This window comes from Perissodus microlepis, chromosome 4 (assembly GCF_051167445.1).
Source record: "Perissodus microlepis isolate ML-2025 ecotype Zambia chromosome 4, ASM5116744v1, whole genome shotgun sequence".
Taxonomy (NCBI): Eukaryota; Metazoa; Chordata; class Actinopteri; order Cichliformes; family Cichlidae; genus Perissodus; species Perissodus microlepis.
The window spans coordinates 16271296-16296509 of record NC_140464.1 but is presented as its reverse complement, the minus strand read 5'-3'; the positions used below and the strand labels follow the sequence as shown (position 1 = coordinate 16296509).

The 25214-nt window shown below is 43.0% G+C and overlaps 2 protein-coding genes across 2 annotated transcripts in view; one reads left to right on the top strand and one right to left on the bottom strand.

Annotated features, from left to right (window-relative positions):
- Positions 1 to 5593, top strand: part of rai1 (retinoic acid induced 1) — a 52833-nt gene extending 47240 nt beyond the window's left edge. The window contains exons 3-5 of the mRNA XM_084926110.1: positions 117 to 210; positions 1270 to 1319; positions 3827 to 5593. Coding sequence (XP_084782236.1) covers positions 117 to 210; positions 1270 to 1319; positions 3827 to 3835 — 153 coding nt within the window. The 3' untranslated portion in view covers positions 3836 to 5593. The remainder of the gene's footprint in view (positions 1 to 116; positions 211 to 1269; positions 1320 to 3826) is intronic.
- Positions 5594 to 6967: 1374 nt separating this feature from the next.
- On the bottom strand, positions 6968 to 23965 carry srebf1 (sterol regulatory element binding transcription factor 1). Its single transcript, XM_084926112.1, has 19 exons — positions 23607 to 23965; positions 19897 to 20442; positions 18402 to 18577; positions 18148 to 18285; positions 17819 to 18037; positions 17573 to 17687; positions 17157 to 17314; positions 14534 to 14750; positions 14229 to 14413; positions 13845 to 14106; positions 13438 to 13604; positions 13017 to 13185; positions 12834 to 12942; positions 12479 to 12588; positions 11515 to 11647; positions 11203 to 11368; positions 10192 to 10407; positions 9445 to 9556; positions 6968 to 8738 (listed from the first exon to the last, which is right to left on the bottom strand). Exons 1-19 carry the CDS (start codon positions 23710 to 23712, stop codon positions 8518 to 8520), a joined length of 3525 nt encoding a protein of 1174 aa, XP_084782238.1. The 5' UTR covers positions 23713 to 23965; the 3' UTR covers positions 6968 to 8517.
- Between the last annotated feature and the right edge of the window lie 1249 nt (positions 23966 to 25214).

Below are 25214 nucleotides of genomic sequence, written 5' to 3'. Positions count from 1 at the left end.
AAACTTTTAACATTTTCCCCTCTTTTCTCTCCCTTTCTGAATGTGCCTCTGTTGGTCAAACTGTTTGTTTCTTTACTGGTCTTGATCCATATGTCCATCTGTCTTACTAACCCCAGAGCTGCTACAAGTGCCAGATTGTGGGGGCGTCCCTCAGCTGCTGTTGGAGAGGCTGCTCTCATAAATACCACTATGTCTGCGCCAAAGAGATAGGTAAGAGACCACAGCGAGAGAGGGAGGGAGCAACAGGGGGATAAAAAGACAAGAAAAAGCTAAGAAGAGAAGGGAGAAATGAGGAGGGAAATTGGGAATGTGAATGATGAGAGGCCAATTGGGAGGGAACAATTGCAGAAAAATAGGTGGGAAAAATGAAAAGAGAGTGCAGGGGAAGTGGTTGTGGTTAAATGAGAGTGAGAGGGGGGAAAAAAACGCATCAAGGAGTAGCATTATTGAGTGCGAGAAGAGATGTCTGAGAGTGTTAGGGCAGAGCAGAAGAGGAAAAGAGAGAGGGAATGAAGAAGGGAGCTTTGAATACAGGGAATGATGAGAGGAAAGTGGAACCCTGGAGTGTGCAAAAAGGAGAAAGCGAAGAGATAGAGGGAGGAGGCTGAGCTTGCATGTATGTGTGTGTGTGTGTATTATTGACCACAGCCCCTGTGGCTCCATCCATCCACGCTGCTGCTGTCTGGAGGCTGAGCGTGCATGTGTGTGTCTGCATGTTCGTGCCTTCCTTTTCAAATGCTTGCCAGAACACTGCCATGCACACCTTATAACAACTTGCCCAACGTGCATTTCCATCAGCGCTCGTGTGTGGTTGCTGTTAATACAAGAGAGTGTCCATGTGTCAGCATATGTGTAACATGGTTTCCCCCTTATATTATCTCATGCCAAGGAAGTACAGTGCGAGGATTAAACGGTCTGCCACGTCTGCCGAGCCAGCACAGGGAGCAGAGCGAGGCCCTTTTTTAATCCCGCTGAGTGCACCAGCCATATCTGACTGCCTGCCTGCCTGTCTGCATTGCAACGTATCCACTCAGTCTCCCTCTTTCCTCTGTTGCTCTCCCTCGCTTGCATCGCTCTTTTATTTAGCTCAGTTTTTTTCCATTCATTTGTGCTTTTTGAGGAGAGTTGTGGGTTTGTTTTGTTGTTGTTGTTGTTGTTGTTGTTGTTGTCAGGATTAGCCTCCTGGTATGGTTTTTATTCAAAGTAAAATGTGAATCTGAGATTTCACACCTCATTCTGTTGTTCTTTGCTTTTTCTCTTTCTGCACAGGCTGCACATTCCACGAGGATGACTTCTCCATCAAATGTCCTAAACACGAGGTAAGGAAAAAAAACCCACTAAACTAGTGAAAGCATGCTTTATTACTTCGTCCTGCTTTAACAGTTAGTTTAACAGTTCCCCAGCATTTCACAGGCAACATCAGATATCAGTGTTTACACATATGCCTAAGCACACAAGTTCAGTTTTTCTTTCTCCTCACCTGGCCTCCCTTTCCATTCCGATCCTAACACCAACGCCGCCAGCAACACCCCCCCACCATCCCCTGCCCCTCTCTTTATCCACCTCCTCAGCACAGGGATAAAAAAAAAAATTGAATTCACACATTTCTATAACAAACAGCAGCACCTTGGCTGAACAGATGATATGGTGCTGAACAGGAAACACAACCGTCAGTTCCTGTAAAGCAGAGGAAAAAAAAGAAAAAAACACAGCTGATGTTCATTGTAGACTGGCATAAAGTACCATTTTCTCTTTGCCACATGAAGACTCTTCCTACCGATTCAACGTGTACCCAGTGTACCTCGGCGAGTTAAAATCACCACATCAACGAGCACCCTTCATTTTATTACCATCACCTGCTACTGTGACTTCAAACTGCTGCATTTGCAGGGTCACTGTTCTCCGAGTTCATTCGAATGGTCTCCTCCACGTCCAGTTCTTCCTTGTAGGGCAGACGCCATCTGGTGGCAATGCGTTTGCATGGCAAAAGGAGGAAGGTCAAATGAGGGAGGGAGTGTGGAGGGGGAGGGGGTGCTAGAGATGCTGACATTCAGCAGGGAGCAGCGGTGCATTGAGGCAGCAGTGGCAGTAGCCTCCCATCCTCCCTCCCCGCTCTGCATCTCTCCCTCCCTCCCTCCTTTCCTCTTTTCCTCTTCCTTTCCTGTTCTCCTCTGTGCAGACTGACAGGGATGAAAAGCTGGCTGCTGATCAAAACACCCCACCCACCATCACTGCCTGCTATCTTCCCCACATGCTCTCTCCACCGTTTCCCTCTCTCTTGCTCTCCTTTCTCTCATTATTTCTCTCCCTTCCTCCTTTTTTCCCCCCTCCGCTCCCCTTATTTTGCTTCGCTGCTACCCTGCTGTTCCAGCTCTCTCCCCCCCCTCCAGTCTCTCACTCTGTTCACCTCATCTCCTGCGAGCTCCCTTTTCCGTTTTCAGTCGTCCTCCCTTCATCTTTCCTCATCCCATTCTCCCTCGTTCTTTGTCATCTTCTCCACTCCTCTCTTCACCTCAACTCCCACGTCTAAGCAGCAGAAATAGCGTGTGAGAAACGGAGAGAAAAGGAGAGCGAGTCAGAGAGGGATAGATTGTTGTTAGCAGGCTGAGGCAGAGCTGTCATCAGCTGAGGGATCTGAAGGTCTGCATGTGTGTGTGTGGGGGGGGGGTCTGTGCCGTGCCAATTTACGCCGAGCGGCTTAATCAAAGGGAAGAGCAGAGACACACGTACGCACACATACAGACACAAGCACACAACCACCCCACCCATGGGTCCCCCTAGGAAAGTCTCCCTTTCGCCTGCGTTCACTTGCTTTTAGGGCTGAGGGGGAAAAAATGCACACAAACGCACTGCCTGCAGCTGTGGATTGTCCAGTGCTAACGGACACACACTGTGAGAGTCCACGCAGGTTCATTAACAGGTTGCCTGGAAGCTCGCACACATATACACATAGTGAACGCAAGACAGACAGGCAGAGAGAAAAACAGAGCGTTTTGTGTTGCAACTGAGTGGGAACAAAAGACGAATGGGGGCAGTTACATCAGAGAGTGGCAGGCTGAAAGAGACGGAGATAGAAGGAGAAAAAGAGGGCAACAAGAGAGACGAGCAGCAAAGGGAGCGACACTCTGTGATAGAGAGGTGGGGAGAAAACAAGCGGGACTGAAGGTGTGAAGGAAAATGAGTTGTACCAGAGAGGAAAAAGCAAAAAAAGGAGTGAGAGGTAGGCTTTAAGGAGGGAGGAGAAGGGGGGAAGTAGAAGGATTGAAAGTAGAAAGATAAAACAGAGAGAGCAATGCTGCTGGTCTGAATCCAGGGCATAAGGATGGGCAGCTGGCAGTTCAGAGAGAGAGAAAGAGAGAGAGAGACAGTGGAAGAGATACCAGGGGATGCAGAAGAGTAGAAGGGGGAAAGAAAGTGCTCAACCACCACACCAGCACAATTTAGAGGTGTTCCTGCTGCGTCTTTCATAGGCGAGCTGGTTCACTGGTCAGCTGCATCCATCTCCCCACTCCAGCACACCAGAGCCAGCTTGCTTTAATGCCTTCACTCTGCAAATCTGCACAGAATCCCTTTCAGCATTGTATTATACCAACATCTGCACAGAAGACGCCTACGCTTGCAGTTTACCTGTCTGCACATTTACTGCAGCTTTTGAGAATTTAGGTGCTTAAATTCGAGCACACAAAAGCCTCACAAGTCACAGGAAATGATGAGAAAAGAGCTCGAGAGTTCTGGGCGAGGAAGGAAAACTTCTGGCACACCTCACACATTTGTATCCCGATTGTGTTTTTGACTTTGTGTTTACATCTGTGCACTTCCTTCACAGGACCTGTAAGATATTCCTGTGTATCACTTTCATCGCCAACACCATCACCTCTCCGCCAGACAACACCGATCCAGCGAGGCAAAATCCACTCCCTATTCCTAAAGACACGGTGACGACTGATGACGAACAGGCACGCCAGCCAGCGCGACTGGGGGAGGGTTAAAAGGCAGCGCTGAAGTGGAGCTAGGAGCAATACAAACAGTGGAAAAACAGCTCTGCAGAGAACAGCTGCTCCTTGAAGCCGCCCTAGAAATGTGCTTTCTCAACTGAGCCCCTGACTGCAAGGCAGAAGGCAGTGACACTGTTTAACAGGAGGGTAGGCTGCGCTTTAGAGACTGTGCGCCTAAGGCCAGTGCACATGGGGACCCGTTTGAAATGCAGAGCGAGGAACGCATGTGTGTGTTCTGCCTTCGGATGGGTTGCTATCATATTCAGACACTCGGCGGACACTGATTGGACAGGGACATCCCTCTGGCCACCTTGTCTGTGGGCCAACAGGTGCATATGTGCGTGTGTATGTGTGTGTGTGAGAGTGCGCGCATGTGTTTGTATGTGATAACCATAGAATTGTCATTCTCCAAGCACACCATCAGTGTGTTTGTGCATATGTGTCTGTGGGAGTATGAAGAATTGCTTCTCTAACTCAAGATGTCACGCGTCAAAAAAAAAAAAAAGAAAAGAAAAAAACAGCAGCCAACCACTGGATGTATCTCAATGTGTGCGTTTGTGTTTAAAACGAGACAAAATGAAACAGGTGAGGATGAGGAAACCGTACAAGATAATGGTGATGATGATGATGATGATGATGTGCTTCACAGGCTCAAAATATTGTGATACTGAAGAGTTGAGAAAAAAAAATGGACGCAGTATTTTAATATAAGGCTCTTATCTCCGGAGATGTATTTTGATGTGCATTATGGCTAAACATCATTGCGTCACCCTTGGTATATGTCCGGCTTTGTGCTATTCAGAAATTAAAATATATATATATAAATATATGAAAATGAGAAAAAAAATATGAACTCTGTTTAAGAGTTTACTTCAACTGTGCGCACAGTCAGTATGTACAGAAGACACCACCATCATCACTCGACAAGCTGCAGACGAGGGCTCAGAGGACCCACCGGGAGTCAGTCCATCCACTTCATATCTATGTACAGTTCAAGAAGTATTACCTGTTAACAACATTTCGAGATTATTTCGCACACCACAGCCGCGAGGAAAGACGTGCATTCAATCCTGATGTCATGAAACACACACACCCATCTGTTTGTGTATCGAAAAATGTAGCCTCTTTTCACTCCGCCATGCTATATAACAATGCCCCATGCGGGGCGTCAGTTAAAGTACCGGTCATTTTCAAAAGGAGACATATTTAAGTATTAGGGCATAAAAGAAAGTGCAAAAATGCCACACCAAACTTTCTCTTTTATGAAGCTCATTATTTAATGGTGTATATAGGTATTTGATGCTGTTTAAATGTAAAATGTGATGTACTAATATAATTGTGTATAGTATTTCCTAGAGATGTTTATTTTCTATAAAATGGAATATGTTATTGCTTATAAAATGTTATTAAAAGAATCCATTGATGAAAAAAAAAAAAAAAAACCTTTTTTGGGAATGTCACTTGTCTTAAGTGGGAGCATGCCGTTTATTGATTTTCATGTCTATTTGTTTGGACTTGATGACACAGCATCACTCTGTTTGAAATGTTTTTTGTAACGCCAATGTTAAATATACCAGCACCTTTCAATGCTGCTATGACCAATGCCTGCTCTTTTTGTCTTCACTCAACACGCACTGACAGTAAGACATGTAAATTGTGGTTCTGTGCAGAGTGGCCACTCAAGGTCGCAAATTAGAAAGAGGAATAATGACAATGCTTAAAAAGCCATATTTTAATACAACTAATCCTTAACATGATAAGAAATCATACAGAAACATTCTGCTATTTATTATAATTAACAGGACCCATAATGCTCATCTTCAGCTCCATACGTTTGTTCTTGGACTCTGCTAGAGTAGCTTTGCATCAGTCACATTTCAAAACATCATCTCAACCTCTCACTGAAACAATAATTAAGTCAACTTTGTTCTGATTGGCTGCCCCTCACAAACAGAAGGTTTAAACACCCGTTCTCTGGGCGAAAAGGTCTTCTTGACGCTGCGGGTCAGAGGAGTCATAGGATGGCAACACTAACTCAAATCACTCCTTCTTACAACTAAGTTATGCAGAAGAGCGTCTCTGAATGCACAACACGTCAAAACTTGAAGGAGATGGGCTACAGCAGCAGAAGACCACACTGGGTGCCACTCCTGTCAGCTAAGAACAGGAAACTGAGGCTACAGTTCACACGAGTCACCTAAATTGGACGACAGATGCCTGGACTGATGGGTCTCAATTTCTGTCACATTTGGTTGGTAGGCAAAAACAGCATGAATTCACCCTTCCTTGTAATTATGATTAGGTGATGGTGTAATGGTGTGGGGGAGATTTTTGTGGCACACTTTGGGCTCCTTACCAGCAACCACGCATTGTTTAAACACCACAGCCTACCTGAGTGTTGTCGCTGACCATATCCAGCCCTTTATGACCACAGTGTACCAACTCTGATGGGTCCTTCCAGCAGGATAACATACTGTGCCACAAAGCTCAAATCATATGAACCTGGTTGCTTGAACGTGACGAGTTCACTGTATCCGAATGTTTCGACAAATCTACAGCAGCTGCGTGATGCTATTGCACCAATATGTACCAAAATCTCAGAGGAACTTTGTTGAATTCGCCACAAAGTAATAAACGGGGTTCTAACCCAGTATTAGGAAGGTGCACCTAATGACGTGTTCCAACACATTTATTGGCAAGCTTAAGGTCACTGGTTCGATTCCACCTGGAGACACAAATCCCCTTTGGGGTTTTGTCAGGAAGGGAATCCTGCGTGAAACTCAACCCGAAAAATGGAGAGCTACCCACAGGGACAACCGCTTTTGGCAAGGGAGCAGCTGAAAGTCAAGAGTCATTAAATAATTAATCTATCAATATTTAAGAAAATTGATTATTCAATTTTTCTGAAGCCTTTGCTGACATTAGTCCATATCTGAGTTAGAATTTCAGCCAGACACAATGCAGACATCCTCTCAGGTTAGTGTAAGACTTTTAATTATTGATCATTTTTCAACCCGTATTACACAGTTATTTCAATTACCACAGGAAACGCTCATTTCTTCTTTACAAAATATTTTAATATTTACATGACGAAAAGGAATAGATGAAGAACATAGAAGAGATGAAAGCATGTCAGTGAATGGTCTACATCAACATTACCTTCAGACATGGTTGCATCACTGTCATCTTAATCCCATGTTTTTCAGTCTTTCACATTAGTCACATGCTATAAAAAAAATATACTGGTCCTGGGACATGTCGAAAAATTTGTTAAAAAACCCCCAAAACAATCCTCTTAAAAATTAAAACATGGTGCTTTCTCTAGGAAAGAAACCAATAATTGAAAGAGAAAGTAACATTATAGCTACAAAAAAAGAAAGAAGATTTCTCACAGGTTTTCTTTGGAACAAAAGGAAAAAAAGTTAATTATTTCAAAACCTTCTGCATGACATACACAACTTTTTGTAGTTGTACAAACTACAAAAAGTTGTACCAACAGCTCATGTTTAGCTTGAGCTGTTGATTTACAACTAGCCAGTGCCTACGACAGTCGCACGGGTATGCAACGCTAACCTGATACCGCACAAGATAACCAGATATGCGGCGCCTAGTTTAAAACTGCAAAATAAAGCAAGATTAAAAAAGGAAAAACAGGCATTAAATCACTCTTCTTATGCAAAATACTGCTTGATCAAAGATCAGAAGATTATAAATACATATTAAAATATGTACACATCAAAACAAGAAGGAAAAAAAACAAACAAAACGCGACCTCTATGAAAATAACCTCATAAAGCCATAATATTACTTATCTCACTGAAATCAGCCTCACAGGCTTAGTGCAGATAGAGAAACGGGGCTCAGCTTGTGAGGCATTTTTTTGTTGTTGTTTTTTTTTTTTATTTACCTCGACAGTTACTGTTTAGTGCTTTCCCACCACACAAGCCCACGCGCTCAGACCAATCCAAGTTGTCGTTTTTCTCCCACAAACACACAGATGCCTCATTCTGCAACCAATCAGAGCAGCCCGCCACTCCAGCCCACTAAGCTCTCCGCTAATCGGGAAAAAAAGAAAGAAAGAAAAGTGGGGCGAGTGGGGATACGCCAGTAAACGCAGGGCAAAAACCTCTTTCATACTTCTCACCCTCTCCAGTTTCCATTAGAAGGACGCGACAGCTCCTCTTTGTGGGCAAACTGTGGCACTGCAACACATTCTCACCAAGGGATTCTTTTTTATTTTGACAAGAGGAAAATCGTTTTTTTAAATAATCCGCAGCAACAAGAGTGCGAACTCGACAAGTGCTTTGTTGTTTGACTGGGGTGATGGGAGGGACAATGCATGAAGAAAATCCAGTTTGATATGAATCTGTACAAATCTGTTCGATAGCTGCTCACCAAAGAGAGACTGTATGGTTTGGTCTTCTGTCTGTCTGTGTGATTTTGTATGTTACAGATGTTTATATATATATATATATATATGTACACAACGTCCATGCGTGTCTCTCAGCACCCCCCCCCCCCTCTAGCTGTTGGTGACGGTGGTGCCGCTGCCCAGTTTTATGATCATTTGCTGGCAGTCGTGGAGGGTCCTCTTGTCACCCAGCTTCTCCAGGGTGCGGGCAGCGTCGGCCAGCATGCCCACCCTTTGGCCCGGAGCCGAAAGAAAGGACGGAGGAAGGTAGCGGCATGCCAGCATCACAGCCTCCGCCTGTTCCCGCTGGCCAGGCCGCATCTCACACTCCTCTGCACACACACAACACACAAAAACAAAAACAGTTAGTTACTTTTTGATGTCGTTAACCAGCAACAGCCAAACAGAGTTTAATCACTGATCTGATATATAACGAAAACTGAAATGGCCTGCCCTTCTCCAAAAAGCCTCCCACCATCACTTATAAACACAATGACAAATCAACAGCATGTCCCAGCTTCTCTGTCTGCCATAAAACAAGCTAAATGAATGGTAAATAAAGCAAATACTAAAAAAAATAAAATAAAGTAATTAAGTCTAACAATCCATAGATTGCTTTTAGTATAAAATATATTAAAATATATTTTTCACCTGTTTATCCATTTATCAAGTATTCTAAAGAACCTTAGAAAATAATGTAAAGAAATTGTTTTCTAGCAATTCAGGAGGATCTCCGAATGTCTCAAACAGATATATATTTAGTTTAATAAAACATAAGTCAAGAAAAAGCATCACATCCACAGAACGTAGAAGCTGCACTTATTAAATGCTGGCCCTTTTTTGACTAGACTTAATAAAGAAATACATTTTCAAAGCAGACGGATTAGATAAGGACCGAGTGACATAAATATTCAGAGCTTTCTCTGTTACTTCACCAAATTAAAAATATCAACAGGAGTTATTAAAACAGAATCACCAGTGCAGACTGAATGAAATATCAAATCCACAATAATATTGTACACACACGCACACACACACCTGTCTTGGCTCCGGGTGTTGCTCTGCGCCGCAGTGAGCGATCCAGAAGCTGATGTGTGCGGGTGGGACTGGCCCCCGCCATCAGCCTGGCCGTAGCTTCATGGAGAAACAACTGGAAAGGGATGGAGTGCAGAGAGAGAGAGGTGAGAGAAGAGGAGGAGGAGGAGGGACGACAGCGAGTGATGATGACTCACACATAATGCTCGGCTCTACCTCTGAGAGACTTTGAAGTCTTGTGAACAATGCTGCTAAACGCTTGCCTCAGGGTGTGTGTGTGTGTGTGTGTGTGTGTGTGTGTGTGTGTGTGTGTGTGTGTGTGTGTGTGTGTGTGCGTGCGTGTGCTGCAACACCTCCCAACCTCACAGAGAATTATATATACCCTGCACTGCCTGCAAATACGTGCACTGGATTATATTTGTATCCATTTCCAATGTGCTGCTCTGTGCCTTTATTAAGTGAAGAAATTCTATTCTTTTTAATTCACTCATTCACAATACATATGCAGCAGATTTGTGTTTTACACTTTCATTAAAGAGCATCTTAAGATTCATCTTAACATGTTTTGGTTTGGATAGCATGCTGCACTCAGATCCAGTGTCTTTGTATGCAACTACTGAAATAGTTTTCAGTTGAGACAAACTTCAGATTTAGCACAAACTCTTCCCTCATATTAGGCCCAGCACAGAGCTTTCATAAACCAAAAGGGAAAACTTAAAAGGCAGAATGTGGTGACAAGGTTTTACATACTCTTCGCATCGCAGGTCTGAAACTCTGTGCCAATTTGCGTAGCGAGCTGAGGTCTTGCTGAAAGCCCACGAGCTCTGGTGGAGAGGCCTGCTGAATGCCCGCAGGGCCGCTGGTCCCCGCTGAGCCTTGCCCCGTGGGAGTGGCCCCTTGTTGCTGTAGACGCCAGACATTTGTCCTCATAACCAGCAGCAGATCGCACAACAGCAACTGGACAACCTAGCGAGAAATAATTAGCTTTAGTGCTCAAATATTCTCAACTTAAAAACAAAAATGAAAAGAAAAGGGAGAAAAAAAAGCCCCAGTCTCCACTGACCTCAGAACTGGATACTGAAGTATGATGAATATGTCATGTTTTGAAAAACACCAAGAATTAGACTAAAAAAAAATGTTTGCATGTTTGTCATACAACACCGCTTCCAGTTTATAAAAATAAGTAATATCCATCACATTTTGCTCAGGACGTTAATCTACAAATAGTTTCAGCTGCTATTATTAAAACAGTCACTTTCGTTATGTTATGCATCTCTAATCGACGCTAAAGGACATTTTCCACCTCTCCTACGCGAGTGTGTGTTCTGCTGTGAGTGGCCCAGCTCTGTGTTGCACTGCAGGTACATTGCACTCAGCTGAGACACACATGCAATGCAACTACAATGCACTGCAGCTCTGGCCATGCACATACACCGCTGTGAGCTACCTATCCACCAGCATCACCGTCTGCTGAGTGCCAGAGGGTAGGACACTGCAGCATCGCAGAGTGGAGATGCTGTGAGGGATTCGCTGTCTGGTGAAGTGTGTCGCTTTGTACTGTGACAAAGGTGCACGTGTCTGTGTGCGTGCATCATTTAATCACTTTATAACTATGTAACTATTCCCGACACTTTAAGTATTCTTGTGCATTTTTTTCCCTCGTGCAGATGTTGCCACCTTAATGAAATGTCCCTCCTAGGTGTAATAAACATCACTTACGTGCACAAATCTGGAAGAGATTGTGCCTTTCTTTGTGCGTACCTTGTCTAAACTGGAGCTATGACAGTGTGGTCCCAGGTTGAGGCTGTCTCGGAGCAGGGCGCTGGCCTTGTCACTGTAGCTCAGACTCAATTGGCAGTTTTCTGGCTTGGACAGCAGCGCTCGCACTGCCCTGAATGTGTTCAGACAGGCTTTGGGCAGAAGACTCCTGATAGAAAGAGAGTGGTGGGCGGGCAACAGACAAAGGACACAGGTTAAAGTGGTGCAAGTGTTTGAGGGTGGGTGGGTGTGTGTCCTTAGCCTGGCATTTGCAGGGCAAAGTTCCAAATTCACATCTTTATACGTCTAACTTACTCTGCGTTCTGCAGACTGCGGGGCAGGTGCTCAACAGTCGGATACAGTCTCTCTGCTGCGGCATCATCTCCTTGGAGCCAGTTGATGATCACCACAGTGATTGAGGACCACCACTTGGAATGAGGGTCACAGCCTGGATATCAGAGGAAAAACAGTCAAAGCTGAGACACCCTCAGACAGAAACAAACATGCAGATATTTAAATCCCAGAGTGTCCACTTTCACATTTAGCATGCATGGCGGTGCACCCGTGCAGACAGCTGCTGTCTGCATTTTGACCTCTGAATCAATCTGTTTCTACCCTGGAGGATTTTGACGACTCCCTCACAAGGAAAAAGTACTCCATTTAACACAGGGCAACACACACAGACTTCTAAAACATGTAGCGAGTAACCTGAGGCTCTGCCAAGAAAAGTCTCCTATTAAAATCCCCGCACAGTCTCTCATCCCTCCCGCTCCCTCCTTCCTCTCAAGGTGATCACCAATTTGACAGTGCTGAAGATAGATGAAGCAATCTAGCGAATGCCTCCCTTTCACCTAGCCCTCTCTCGCTCAGATCAGTGATCAGTAAGGACAAAGGAAAGCGGTGGGAGGATGGAAGTCAAAGGGAAATCAAGCTACTTGATCTCTGTAGTGTAAAAATGAACTTTGTCACACAGCTTCTTATTCTGCACGCGCAGTAAAGAAAGAGCAGTGTGCAGAGAAGGCTAATGCAATTATTTCAAAAAAGGTAAGTAGCAGTGAAGTAAGGAGTACGCATCTAGACGTGGAACTGCTTGATGTACTTAAGCAACAGAAACATTTAGAGGCAAGTTCTGATTTTTCTAAAAGCAAATTTTAACCAGATTAAAAAGTCGGTACCATTAGTGATCACTAATGTTTTTAGCACTGAAGATACACTGTCAAAGATTACTTTTCAATACAAATGAGACCGCAAACAGAAACGACAGTTTCCACAGCCATACCTGTGACAGTTGCCATGTTGGACCCAATAGCAAAGGACTGTGAGGTGGCACCAGCCGCATCTGAAGCACTAATCAACAGCTGGAGATATTCCAGGGCATCGGCATACTCGCTGAGGACACACACATACACGCACACACAATGAATGGTTATTTTGCCCCACAAATCGTTAAAATAAAAAATACCTACAAAAGGGTTTTTTTAAATACCAAATTTAATTCAGCGTTTATTATCCTCATTAATTTCTTTGTATGTTGGCGACTCTATGAGAAGTAAACCGTAACTTGTTGCCAAGAAAAGCAAACGAACCACAAGCTACAAGAATCGATTATATGAAAGCGCGTCTTGATTTCTCACCCGTCTCCCGGACTTGTATTTTTCTCTCCACGAGGCTGGGCCACACAGTACAGAGCCTTTTCCAGGAGGTGTTCTCTAAATGCCTGAGTCACCTGAGCCAGAGGATCCACTGCAAGAGGATTCCAAATTAGGTATTGTAAAAACACAGTTATACACTGAGTGCAAACCTTTGCTTTCACTGACCAGTGTTGCCAGCTTGGCTGTAGATGCTTTCTTTAGGGGTGCTGCGAATAGCCCAGTCCCCATCCACGAAGAAGCGGTGACCTAGTGGGTGACAAAGCCACTGCATGGCTGGGGGGACACTGCCGCTGGAAGATAGGCATGCTTGACGAGCACTGCTCAGGAACACACGCTGTCAAAAGAAGGGAAAAAAAAGGTTTTGGTTTGGTGTAGTTTAAAATATTTCACGTTGGGACAGATCGCAGGATCTTTAATCACCTCAGTGAATGTTTATTAACCATGAAAGATAAATTAAACAAAATGTCAACTCAAAACTGGTTGTTGTTACATCATGTGAGCACAAAAGAAACAGAGTCGGGGTAAAAACACTGCTTATAAATGACTGAGCAAGACGCGTATGCTTGTGCAAACAACAGGGACTCACAGAGGTGAAATGCAGAACCCTCGGCAAACTGGCTTTGACTCGTAGAGCCGCAGAAACATAGATCTCAGCCAGCGAGGCCACAGGCAGGCATGAGCCAGAACACTCTGCAAGGTTCACTGCACTTAAAGACATGTGCACTGCTGAGAGGTGGCTGCCATTCAGTTTACCTGCAGGCACAGATCGAAGACAAGAAAACAATTACAGTTTTTTTTTTAAATATTCATAAAAATTATTTAAACTGGAATTTATCTTTAGACAGAATCTTTTTGCACAGCAAAGACTGCAATGCTTTTTAAACCTTACTTCAAATGTTGCTGAGTTGCTTTGAAATGAATGACAATTCACCTCCTAATGTCCAGCATGTGACACTGATCTGATCTAAAAACGGGACTCTTATGGTGACCAACCTGTCATGTGAAGCTGGTGCAAGCGGTGGTAAACCAGGGCGGCATCACGACTGCTTTTGCAGGCATCCTCCTGCAGGGGGCGATCAGATCGCAGCCCTCCTGCCCTGGCAGCTAGCCAGCGGCCAACCCATAGACGCTGGAGGCAGAATCTTAGCAAAGACCAGAGCGCTGCGCAGGCCAAGTCCAACTGGGAAGTGGGTAAGGGGCGACCGAGAGCCTTCAGACAAGTCCACAGGTTGTGACTGGCTTGAGCAAAATCTCCCTGTGAAGTGTAAAAGATAAATAGTGAGAGAAAACAGACAAAGAGCGACTTTATAGATTCTGTGAGAGTTCAGAAGGATTTCTAATTTAAATATGGTCAAAAAAAAAAAAAAAGAAGCATACTCTTGCCAGGTCCAGGTCAGCCTGTTTGCGATGCCTCCAGAACAAGACGGATGATCCAGAATGTGGTCTGGTTACAGGTTCTCCATACACCAACAGCCGTATTAGAACTCCTGATACCAGAATACCATTCAGTAGCCACACCAGTATAGTCGGGAGCATCCAATCCATCCAGCCCCATGAGTCAGCTATAAAGAACACAGAGAGTGTCATTTAACTGCAAAGAAAATCTATTTATTGAGAGCTAATTATGTGAAATTTGAATCACTGCCATCTGTCTCCCTCCCAGCATTTTCCCCACTCTGTACCTGCGACATCCACACCCAGGACGGTCCTGCCCGCATGATGGGTGCTTACAGCTTCAGTATTTCCAGATGAGCTGCTACCCGATGAACAGAACAGAGCAGCCAAAGGGTTGAGGGAGAGGAAGAGAAAGGTAAAGGCGCACAACGCCATACGGGAACGGTCCAACATGCCAATGGCACTGCCACCTGCTGTCGACTGATCCGGCGTGCCTATATTTGGCTGACACACGAGAGAAACCAGAAGGACACATTTGTGATTATTCAGTTTATTAATTCAGGCAGCAACATCAATCTGACAAAAAGTATGAGTAATTACATTTTTGAGGTGTTATAGTGGTTGATTAATAGTTGAGCGCTGTACACAAGCTGTCAAGCATCATGGGTGTTCATGGAGAATTTTTTCGCAGCCAAAAGAATCACGTTTGTATTTTTTTTTGTCCATTAAGACTGACAGTTGCAGTGTGGTCAAGGTTTCTGTTGGTAACAGTTTCCTAGGTTGCTCATGGGAGCGCCTGTGAAGGAAGTTTAGCAAGGTTTTCTTTGAGGTGCTTTAAGCCGTCACCATGGCACCGACCAAACTCCAATTCACAAAAATCAGCTGATGCCAAATTTTATCACCAGAGCACATTTGGGTTAAAGGAAGAAATAGGCCGAGTCCGTGTGACGTCACTCCTGCCGTGACGTCACTCCGGCAAGCACACACGCAAGGCAATGGCGGTGTGACGAGCCAAAAACAGACTCAGGCGAGCTCACACTTTCAGAGCTCGGCACAGACAATGTTCTCTCCCACGTTTGTAGTGCAAAATGCAAAGCTGGAAACGGCAATGCATCTAATCTGAGGAAACACCTGGTCAAACACAAAACACAGCTCGAAGAATGCACCAGATCTGATAGCCCGAAAACCAAATTCACAATCACTGCAGCTTAATTTAGCACATCTGTCACCAGTGTACAAGAGTGTGAACCAATGGATGATGACGATGATGAAAAATCTCCGTCAGGTAATTAATTAGTAAGTCGGACACGTTGCACGCAAAAAGAACCAGGACTTTTTTCACTGTGTTGTTTGACATTTTAACTCACGTGCAGTTTACGGTAAACATGCACGTCATGTGAGATTGTATATCCAAAGCATTGGTAGATAATCGCAACTAATTATAGCTTAGAATTAATATTAAATGTGTTATAATAATAATAATGATAATAATGGATTGCATTTATATAGCGCTTTTCGAGACCCTTAAAGTGCTTTACAATACCACTATTCATTCACTCTCACATTCACACACTGGTGGAGGCAAGCTACAGTTGTAGCCACAGCTGCCCTGGGGCAGACTGACAGAAGCGAGGCTGCCATATCGCGCCATCGGCCCCTCTGGCCATCACCAGTAGGCGGTAGGTGAAGTGTCTTGCCCAAGGACACAACGACCGAGACTGTCCGAACCCGGTGTTCACTGCCAGACAGCGACCAAAGCATTAAATAAAATGTTTCAAGTGAGAAGTTTGGACTTATTTTTGTAAGAGAAATCTTGGATTTATTATGTCACAATGAGTAAAATACCGAAAAACAGTACCAAAGCCCAGGTGCAGGTATCTGTATCTATTCAAATGTGAAAGGTAACCAAGGCTTGTTGTTCCAATAAACAAAAAAAAAAAAAAAAAATCCCATACAGATGGCACCATATGCCTAAAGGAATAAACAAAGCACAGCAAAAACAGGTTTTAGCTAGTTTCAGTTAGCCATATCTCATCTTCTATTTTGAGAATATGCAAATCATTAAAGCAGTCTATGGAAAAAAAACTGTTAGGGATTCATCACAGTGTGAAGAACTGTGTGGACAAATACTTCCAACAATTTAATGTATCTTAATTTTCATTCCCAACCCATCAATTCACTGCAAGGGCTCAAATGAGTCCACTAACCAGTGCTGTGCTGCTGTCCTTGCATCCATAAATCCAGAAAAAAAACTATTCTAAACATTTATTCACAGCAGCTGCCCATCTTATAAAGGGCACCATTAACACTAACATATGCTACTATCAAGACAATGTCTTTTTTTTAAATGAAGGCCTTGGCCACTTTGCCAGCACACTACCAGATCGCATGCATCCATCTGCAGAGAGCCTGGCAGCTAAACGGACCTGCCTGCATTCTGACAGGGCTGTCACCCACAGAGGCGTCCGTTGTTGTGTTTTTCCTTTCACAATGTGCCAAATGTTCAGACTGCTGAGCAGCTGAAATCCTATATCAAGCAAGCACAGAAAAAGATTGTGCTTTCAGAACTACAGCAACTGGTCTCCACGGTTCCCTCACGCCTGCTTAAAGGTGACGCAAACCAGCGGGAAACATGCCGGTGTACCTACATTTGTCTTTAAACGCTTTGCGTTTGCTGGCATCGAATTCAAAATAAGAAAGAAAACTTTCAAAATTTGAAATGTTTTCTTTGCATCATTTTCATGTCAATGCAGGATTTGAATGATTTGCAAATTCTGATTTTTCAAATATATATTTTACAGAGTCCTAACTTTCATTCAAACGCAAACCTAATGGGAACAAACCATCTGTCCTTGCATCTCTATCCCGAACCCTCATCTCATATGTTTAGTTTAAATGAGCTCTGCATACCTTTGTGTCCTCTCCCATTGGACTGTCAGGTTCTGAGTCACTGCCACAGTGAGAGAAGGAAGTTGGGGAACCCACGTCTGAGGCTGGCGGGGTGGGCAGCTCGCTCTTCACATCAGCCTGTCCATCCACCTCCATGGCAACCAGGTCCTTAAGAGACTCTGTAGAAAAGGGGTTTAAAAAAAAAAAGATGAAGGAAGTAGTTAGAGGGTCAATCAAGGGTACAAAAGAAAAGAAAACCCTACAATACACTTCATTTCATTTCATTTTATATTTGTCTTTTCAGGATTTAAAAAAAAATAAAAAATCAGCAGTCATTGTTGTTAAAGGTTACCGGAATGATTGACTTTCAAGAAATTGAAATAAAATGCCAGGAGGCTGTTGACGAATAAAGAAAAGAGAGCATTTTAAGCACATACTGTTTTTCTGGGCTGCCATTTTAAGAGCCATGTTCTCTTGTTTGAGCTTCTGGTTAGTCTGCTGCAGGTAACGGATGTAGTCGATGGCTTTCCTCAGTACTGCAGATTTATTGAGCTAGAAATGAAAGAAAAAGACCAACCGAATTATTAGACCTCTGCTGTTCATGAAAGTGGACAAAAAAAAAAAAAAAAAAAAAAGAATATGGCATAAAAAGCGTGGGATGCTTGTAAATACGTGCTTCTTACTTTAGCATCAGTGCCAGCCACCAAGTCTTTCAGCTCCATGATTTTGTCATTGATGGAGGAGCGGTACCGCTTCTCAATAGCGTTGTGGGCCGTGCGCTTCTCCCCTTTGTGTGGCTGGCCAGCCGGCTTACCACTGATAGCGATTCGGTTGATGGGAAGCTTTTCAGCATCCACCATGACAGGCACTGTAGTCAGGAAAGTACCCCCACCCATGAATGCCTGAGAAAACAGGATGATGTAAGTGCCAGGGTTAACAGCATGGGTGTAAACTCGACAGCGGTGCACTGTGTGACTTCAGTATTAGGTTTGAGTTCATATTGTGCATCTACCTGCAGCGAAGTGCTCTGTGCTGGGGTGGTGGTGGCCAGGGACGTGGGAGAAGCTACAGTAGTGACCATGCAGGGGTCAGGCTTCAAAGTGGTCAGCAGTAGACTCTCGGCCTTGATGAACTGCGGCTGAAGCAACACCTGAGGACACCAGGGCAGATAGATGCACCGAAAATTCATTTACGTAAACGAGGACTGCAGTGCATTTGTTTTTAAGTCCATCCAGGCTCGCTCAGAGAGCACCTTCACACACTTACAGGTACTTGCTGTATGTGGGCTGCGACAGTTTGAACTGGAGGGCTTGTTGACGTGGTCAGGAGAGGAGATGCAGTTGTCAGCCCTTGGAGCTGAGCCTGAATGGCCACTGGCTGAATGCTCGGCGGTGAGGATGACAAACTGGTGGCAGGAGTGCTCACACTGCTGGGACTGCCAGCTAGAAAAAAAGAAAAAAAAAAAAAACACATCGATGCCAAAAAGACTTCTTCAGACTTAAATCACGCAGGTAAAATTTGAAGAAAAATCCAAGCAATTCTGACTTGAAATTAACATTTTTATATGTTAAGTATTTGGTGGTTTGTGTTAAAATTTCCGTGATCATTTAACGGTTTAGTAGCACACCCATTTCAACATTTAAGCTTCCAAAAGAACCGCCAGCTTTAAAAGTACAAAACACCTGAACTCTTAATTTCATCAAAACTGCATTAGTTTTAAGACTTTGTAGGCAAAAGGTGAACTATGGACTCATTATAAATGCAATACTCTCCAAATGATATGGCCGCTACTTTCGCTTATCTCCACCAAGCTTTAAGAGATATGGATAAAGATATGCACATGCAGCGGACTGTCTACTGTGTACGCACCAATGTTCCACATCTTGTCCACACACACAAATTTCATTTCACTCGCAGACTCTTACGCAGCTGAGCAAAGTCTGTGAGATTACGACATTAATTAGAAATCATCCGAGGTTGAATAACCTAGTGTCCTGATAAACGCAATGCACGTGAACAGCAAACTTGCAGGGCACTGGGTATCAGCTGCTAGATTCCATGGTTAACACAAATGTGCTATATGTAACCCACTAAAAACATCCTCGGCATTTAACAGAAATATAAATAGACACTTGGAGTTTTTTCCCTCACAGGTGACAATTTGTCATTCTCCCTTTTTTTCCTTTAGAGAAAAATAACGCTGGTAAATGAGGTTATGTATCTCTATGAGATTCCATTTGTTTGTATTTGAAAAGTCGGTAAAACAGCAGTGCATGTATTGTTGAAAAGAAGTCTAACGACTGAAAGGTTAGCATCACATATTTTAATCAAATCACAATTGACAAAAATTAGATATTAACATTTTCCTTAATAACCAATTTTTTCCCCCTCACTGAATACCTGACACAAGAGGTTTGTCATTTTCACTGCACAAAAAAGGTTCAAAAACCTTGAACTTTAACTGTAAATTACAGAACAAAATAAACTGGTTAAGCCAGGTTAATGAAAGTTGTAAAAAGTTAAAGACAGCAGGAAGCTTGCTGTTCAGCGATGCAGACAGAATTAGATTAGAACGATCCAACATCAGACATGCAAAGTCAAGGAACTTGTCTCTATATGAAGAAACACACTACAATAACATCACAGTTTTATTTTCATCCTTTCCTTTAAAGGTTTTATTTTTAAAGCACAGTTTGTTACCCCCTACCATCTAACTCGCACATAATCTATGACTTAATCATCACCATCAGAGAGGGCTTACCTGTGTAGCTGTTTGGGCTGCTGTAGTTGGTCCGGGCCTGAGGCTGTGTCTGTGTCTTTGGTGGAGTCTGGGGTGCAGGAGAGGTGAAGAGCGCCTGAGGCGTTGAGCTGAATGCTGGGTTTGGTCCTGGGGAGCCATTAGGTGAAGCTGCCTGGGAAGGAGCAGACGGGCTGAGAACTGGTTGGGGTTGCTCCACTTGGGTCTGTCTGATGCTTTGAGCTTGTTGTGGGGAGGACGGCTGCTGCCTCTGGGTGGAGCTGGGTACCTGGGCCAGGGGAGACTGCTGGAAGGTGGGAGGCTGGAAGGCTTTGTCTGGGGTGGACGAGCTACGAGTAATAGGAGGGCCCAGCAGTGCATCCAGATGGGGGTTACTGCTTAGGATGGAAGATGAAGATGGAGGTGTGGTAGTGGTGGTTGGGGGGGAGGCTGAGGTGATGGTCTGAGTCAAACCATGAATCTCTTGCATGGGAGGAGCCGTGGTGTATGGAGGGGCATCAAAGAGTCCTCCAAACTCCATGTCCTGGTTGTTGATGAGCTGGAGCATGTCTAAACAGGAAGACAAAATCACAGCCACTGTGAATGTTATTGTTCAAGTAGAAAATTTATAGCAATTTGCCAGCTTTAAACAATTAAATATGGACCAAGATCAAATCTATAGGAACTGTAAATTTCTCAAGAAAACTTGTTTAGAGATTGAATTACTATCCATTTCAGTAGCAAACTGCACTTTAATTGCCAATTAATCAACCCACATGTAATGTGACTGTTTATGATCAAACATCACTGGCAACAATTTCAGTCATGCTAAAGAAAATAAAAACGCAAGTAACCATATATCTAAGTATTATTATTAATATATAATTGCAGTGTAGAGTGGGAATGCATAAAAATGGATAAGGCCAATGTGATGCTCAAATAGAAAGAAGCAAACCCTTGAAGTGTGTGTTGGTATTGGGTAAAAAAAGCTAAATGGCAACAAACAAAGTTGCGTTAAAAAGAAGGTTTTAACGGGGCTTTATGCAGTCCTGTGAAAAAATAAATAAATAAAAAATGTTTAACTAATGAGTCATCATATTATCAAACCAACTTTAGCAGCAATAATAACTTGAAGTGACTGTTTTCCATTTGACTTTATCAGTCTCCCACATTGCTGTGGTGGAATTTTGGCCCACTCTTCTTAACAGCGTTTGCTTTAGTTCAGACCTTTGCAGGCATTCGTTCATGCACAGCTCTTTTAACCCTCTCAGGCTCAAATTAAACTTTTTGTTGCTAATGCACAACCAAGTCCTGCAGTGGTACTTCTGAGTAAAAAAAACCTCATAAAATATGTATGTGGGGTAATCAGGTTGTTAGTTTTTAACTGTTGCAAATCGGCAACGCCTGCCTGGAGAGGGTTAAAGTCTCCCCGCGGCATTTTCTTACTGCGTTGATGTCTGGACCTCAACTGGGTCACTGCAAGACCTTGACTGTTTCCTTTTTCAGCCACTATCTTGTACATTTGCTGCTGTGCTTGGGAGCATTGTCCTGTTGCATGACACAATTTCGGCCAAGCATCAGCTATAGGATAGATGGCCTCACACTTAACTCTAGAATACTTTGAAACACGGAGGAGTTCATGGTCAACTCAATCAATGCAGGGTTCCCGAGTCCTGTGGCCGCAAAAACAACCCCCAAGTCATCACCATTCCATCGCTATGCTTAACAGTTGATATTAGGTGTTTATACAGATATGCTGTGTGATGTTGTGCATTATGAATTATTGCTCTAAAAGTGTTCTGGTTTGTTTAGCTGCAACTTTGCTCCTGCATGTGCTTTTTAAAATTGAACCCATATTTGTGTTCAGTCTCTTTCTAACTTTACTGTCATTAATGTTAACATTTAATATGCTGTAGATTATGTAGCTCATGTGTTTTTTTGAGGTTTCTCTGACCGTGAGGTGAATTTGGGACTTCCACAAACCCATGTACTGCGAACCAGAAAAACTTCTGCTTTTATAGAGTCCATTCTTTTTCACATGACTGTAAATGTAGTACATCACATGTACTTATGACTACAGCGGTTTCAAATTGCTAAAAACTAAATTTTGTTTTGTTTCATCACATTTTCCATTAACACTCAAAAAATTACTAGAAAACTACTTTAAAACATCCTAAGCAGGAGATAGGGTGTCTTACGCAGTTTAAAAAACACACTTTACAAGAAAGACTGCCTCTTGTTGCATTAGAAAACACAGCAAGAAATACCGGGTACAGGTATACAGTACATTTCACACTTTAAGTTTATCAAGCCATTCATCATGTGCGTGCAGCTGTAGGTCCAAGAATCCAAGTGGTATATTATTAATGAGTTATTAATCTTCATTTGTGCTCGTGCACATATGGACTTGTAGGTTTTCATTAGCATGATCTAAAAGATATAAAACATTTTAATATGTATCTTTTCCAGAAGATTTGCTAATTACAAAGATTTAAAACTGACAAAAAAAAACTTTACATGAAAAAAAGTGAGATGGCACGTGTTCACTAATCATTTTTTATTCTAGGAAGCAGTGTGCTCTTGAAAGACATAAGACACTGAAATAATTTTCACAGCATTTTTTACAAGGACAGTTGACCGCGTTTAATTTCTCTGTTAAGTGATTCTGAGTTCATGTTGTGTCTGCAGTACAAAAAAAGAAAAAACGAGCAGCCTGGATTTGTGAAGCAGTGTTGTGTATGAGGTGATCGCTCTTGGCCAATCAGAGCGCATCTCGGAGACTTGCTATGCCGATCAGCCCAAGACAGGAAAAGAGAGGGAGAGCTGCCTGTGGCAATGAGTGTGAGGTTACCAACGAGCAGTGTCACAGAGGGTTACTGTCGGTCAAAGTCAGGGAGATGGAGAGCACGGCCGCAGGATATGAACACTGTTTACGCAGTGCGTGTTATCTTATTTACACGTCGCCCCCTATCATAAAACACATACTGGCCAATTTAGGAAGACTAACAGAAAACTCAAAATCTTAACAATACTCGAAATGCTCTTGTCATTTCGATGGAAGGCTTAAATTGTTGCACGAATTTTATATATGAATCATACTATATATGCTGTTTGTTTTTTGCAAAAACGGGCACGTGGATAGCACTATATTCGCAAGAAAAAAAATAAAGTCGTCCACAGAGCACATGGGTAGATTAGTTTTCAACCGATTAATTTGGCATACATAAATGCATTATATTTGTCAAATCGGTCAAGTGAGGCTCTGTGAACCCAAAAAGAGAGGAATGAACGACAGTAACCCCGGTCTATGGAGCACGCTGGGGGCGGGGCGCACACGAAGCTAGCTGTACGTTAGTGTCACATATTCGCCTCATGAAATGCGCTTCTATTTTTTTATTGCACAGTAAGACACACAGACGACTTCTGATATTGCAAGAATCGTCGTTATAAATTACTAACAAAACATCCCAAATATCACTTCCGGCTAGCCTCCATATACTTGCTCACTGATAGTTAGCATGTAGCTAACAGTGGATGGTGAAAGCTAGCTCTCAGCTTTTAAAAGCTTTTTTATTTTTTGTCTTTGTATCGAATGTCGTTGTAAGTGATGTTGTTAGTGTGATTATTACATGCAGAACACTTAAAGAATTGATACGAAAAGGAATGATAACACGTACGGCGTTGCCGGTTTTAGCAACTGTTTTAAGCCAGCAGCAACCATTATATTTTCTTACCATCAATGTCGCTTAGGAGGGCCGTATCAATATCACTGGGGTCGTTAAGCGACAGTGTTGGATCCAGATTATCCAACGAATGATCGTCAAAAGACAGGCTGTTCATCTTTACTGTCGTGTCTGGGCTTTCCAGTGTAGACTTGACTGACTGTCGGAGAAATCGGAAACTTCTGAGTCCTTACATTTGACAAAAGGACCAAGATCCCTGTCCTTTCGTCACATGCACAACGCGAGCTGCAACTTTTCTTAATTTTTAACTTTTGTGTCAACTAACTGCTCACTACTAGCCCCATCATCATCCTGGGAAACTTGTCTAACCAAGCCAAACACCGACGCTCATTCACTACTAACGTGCTTACAGCGGTAGCCAGAGAAACCCATCCAACCGATGATGATTGACAGTTGCGCCAGCCAATCACCCTCCTTTGAACTAGATTCCCACGTCCCTGTTTCTCAGGCTTGTTTTGATTGTTTGAGTAAATGAGTGAGGGCATGTGGAGTATACGGCCATGATCTAACACAATTTACACACAAAAATCAGATAATGTACAAAAAACAACAAATAATTGCAGTAATCGAAGAAGTGATGCCGTGGCTAGAAAATATTTATATGGTTACATTTGATGGGTATGTAAAAAAAGCTAATTACAGCATAAACGAGTTAAGTTCTGATTCCAGAGCAGCTTAATACAGTTCTGAATATCTTTTATAATATTGATTATAAATAAATATATTTATTTCTCTTTGTATACAGCATGGACATATTTATTGTGGGCTTGCCACCAATAGCCAATCATAATCGTGTGGGGCGTGCGCTTAGCGACAGCCAAGCTTGTTTGACTCGAATTAGCGACTCCTCCTGTAGAACCAGTAAAACCGTCCAATGAGAAGCTCAGAATCAGAGTGGGGTGATCTGACGTTGCAACTTTGGGTCTAGCGATTACATCATGTGTTTCGCTCCTGCAATGATGGAAGCAGGAACAGCAGGAGGAAAATAAACTGCACAACTACATGTAGCCAGAAGGGAATAAAAAATGAGCACATGTATTTTAACAAAAACAGTTCCTGCAACTCTTCGTAATGGTGGTTTACATTACATTTTTTCTCTCTCTCCTATAATAACTAGTAACGTAAAAACAGGCAATGCGGGTGTTTTTGTTCGTTTGTTGTTGTATCTCTAAGACTTCATTTGAAACACAATCTTTCACAATGTCTATGTTTAACGCACTGTTATAGTAACACAAAAGCAGAACCCCACAACGGTATTGTAGGAAAATAGGTCAGTGACCTAGAGTAGCACTGCTAAGTTGTCAGTAAAGTTTGGTAAGATTATATAAAGTCCAGCATGGTTGGTGGTCAAGTGTGTAACAATAAGTCTTGTCCGTTTGTTTGCCGGAGTTTGTAAAGTTGGCTAGTCTTGGTCCTCAGGTAAAGGAAGGAAAAAATGATTCTTTTAAGGATCTATGTTGTGCAAATGCCCATAAACAACCACATGTGAGAGGGTGAAAGGCTCATTTCACAATGAATGACCAGTACAGTACAAGATTGAGTCTGGGTTGCATCAGCATGTACATGAGAAAAGAGAGACTAGTCACAGATCCCCTAAGT

Coding starts and splice junctions, on each gene's coding strand:
- srebf1 (XM_084926112.1), bottom strand. CDS start 23,712: ATGAACAGCCTGTCTTTTGACGATCATTCGTTGGATAATCTGGATCCA. Junction 12,943..13,016: donor CAGCCAAGCTGGCAACACTG/GTCAGTGAAAGC, acceptor ATCCTCTTGCAG/TGGATCCTCTGGCTCAGGTG. Junction 8,739..9,444: donor AACACCCGGAGCCAAGACAG/GTGTGTGTGTGC, acceptor GTGTGTGTGCAG/AGGAGTGTGAGATGCGGCCT.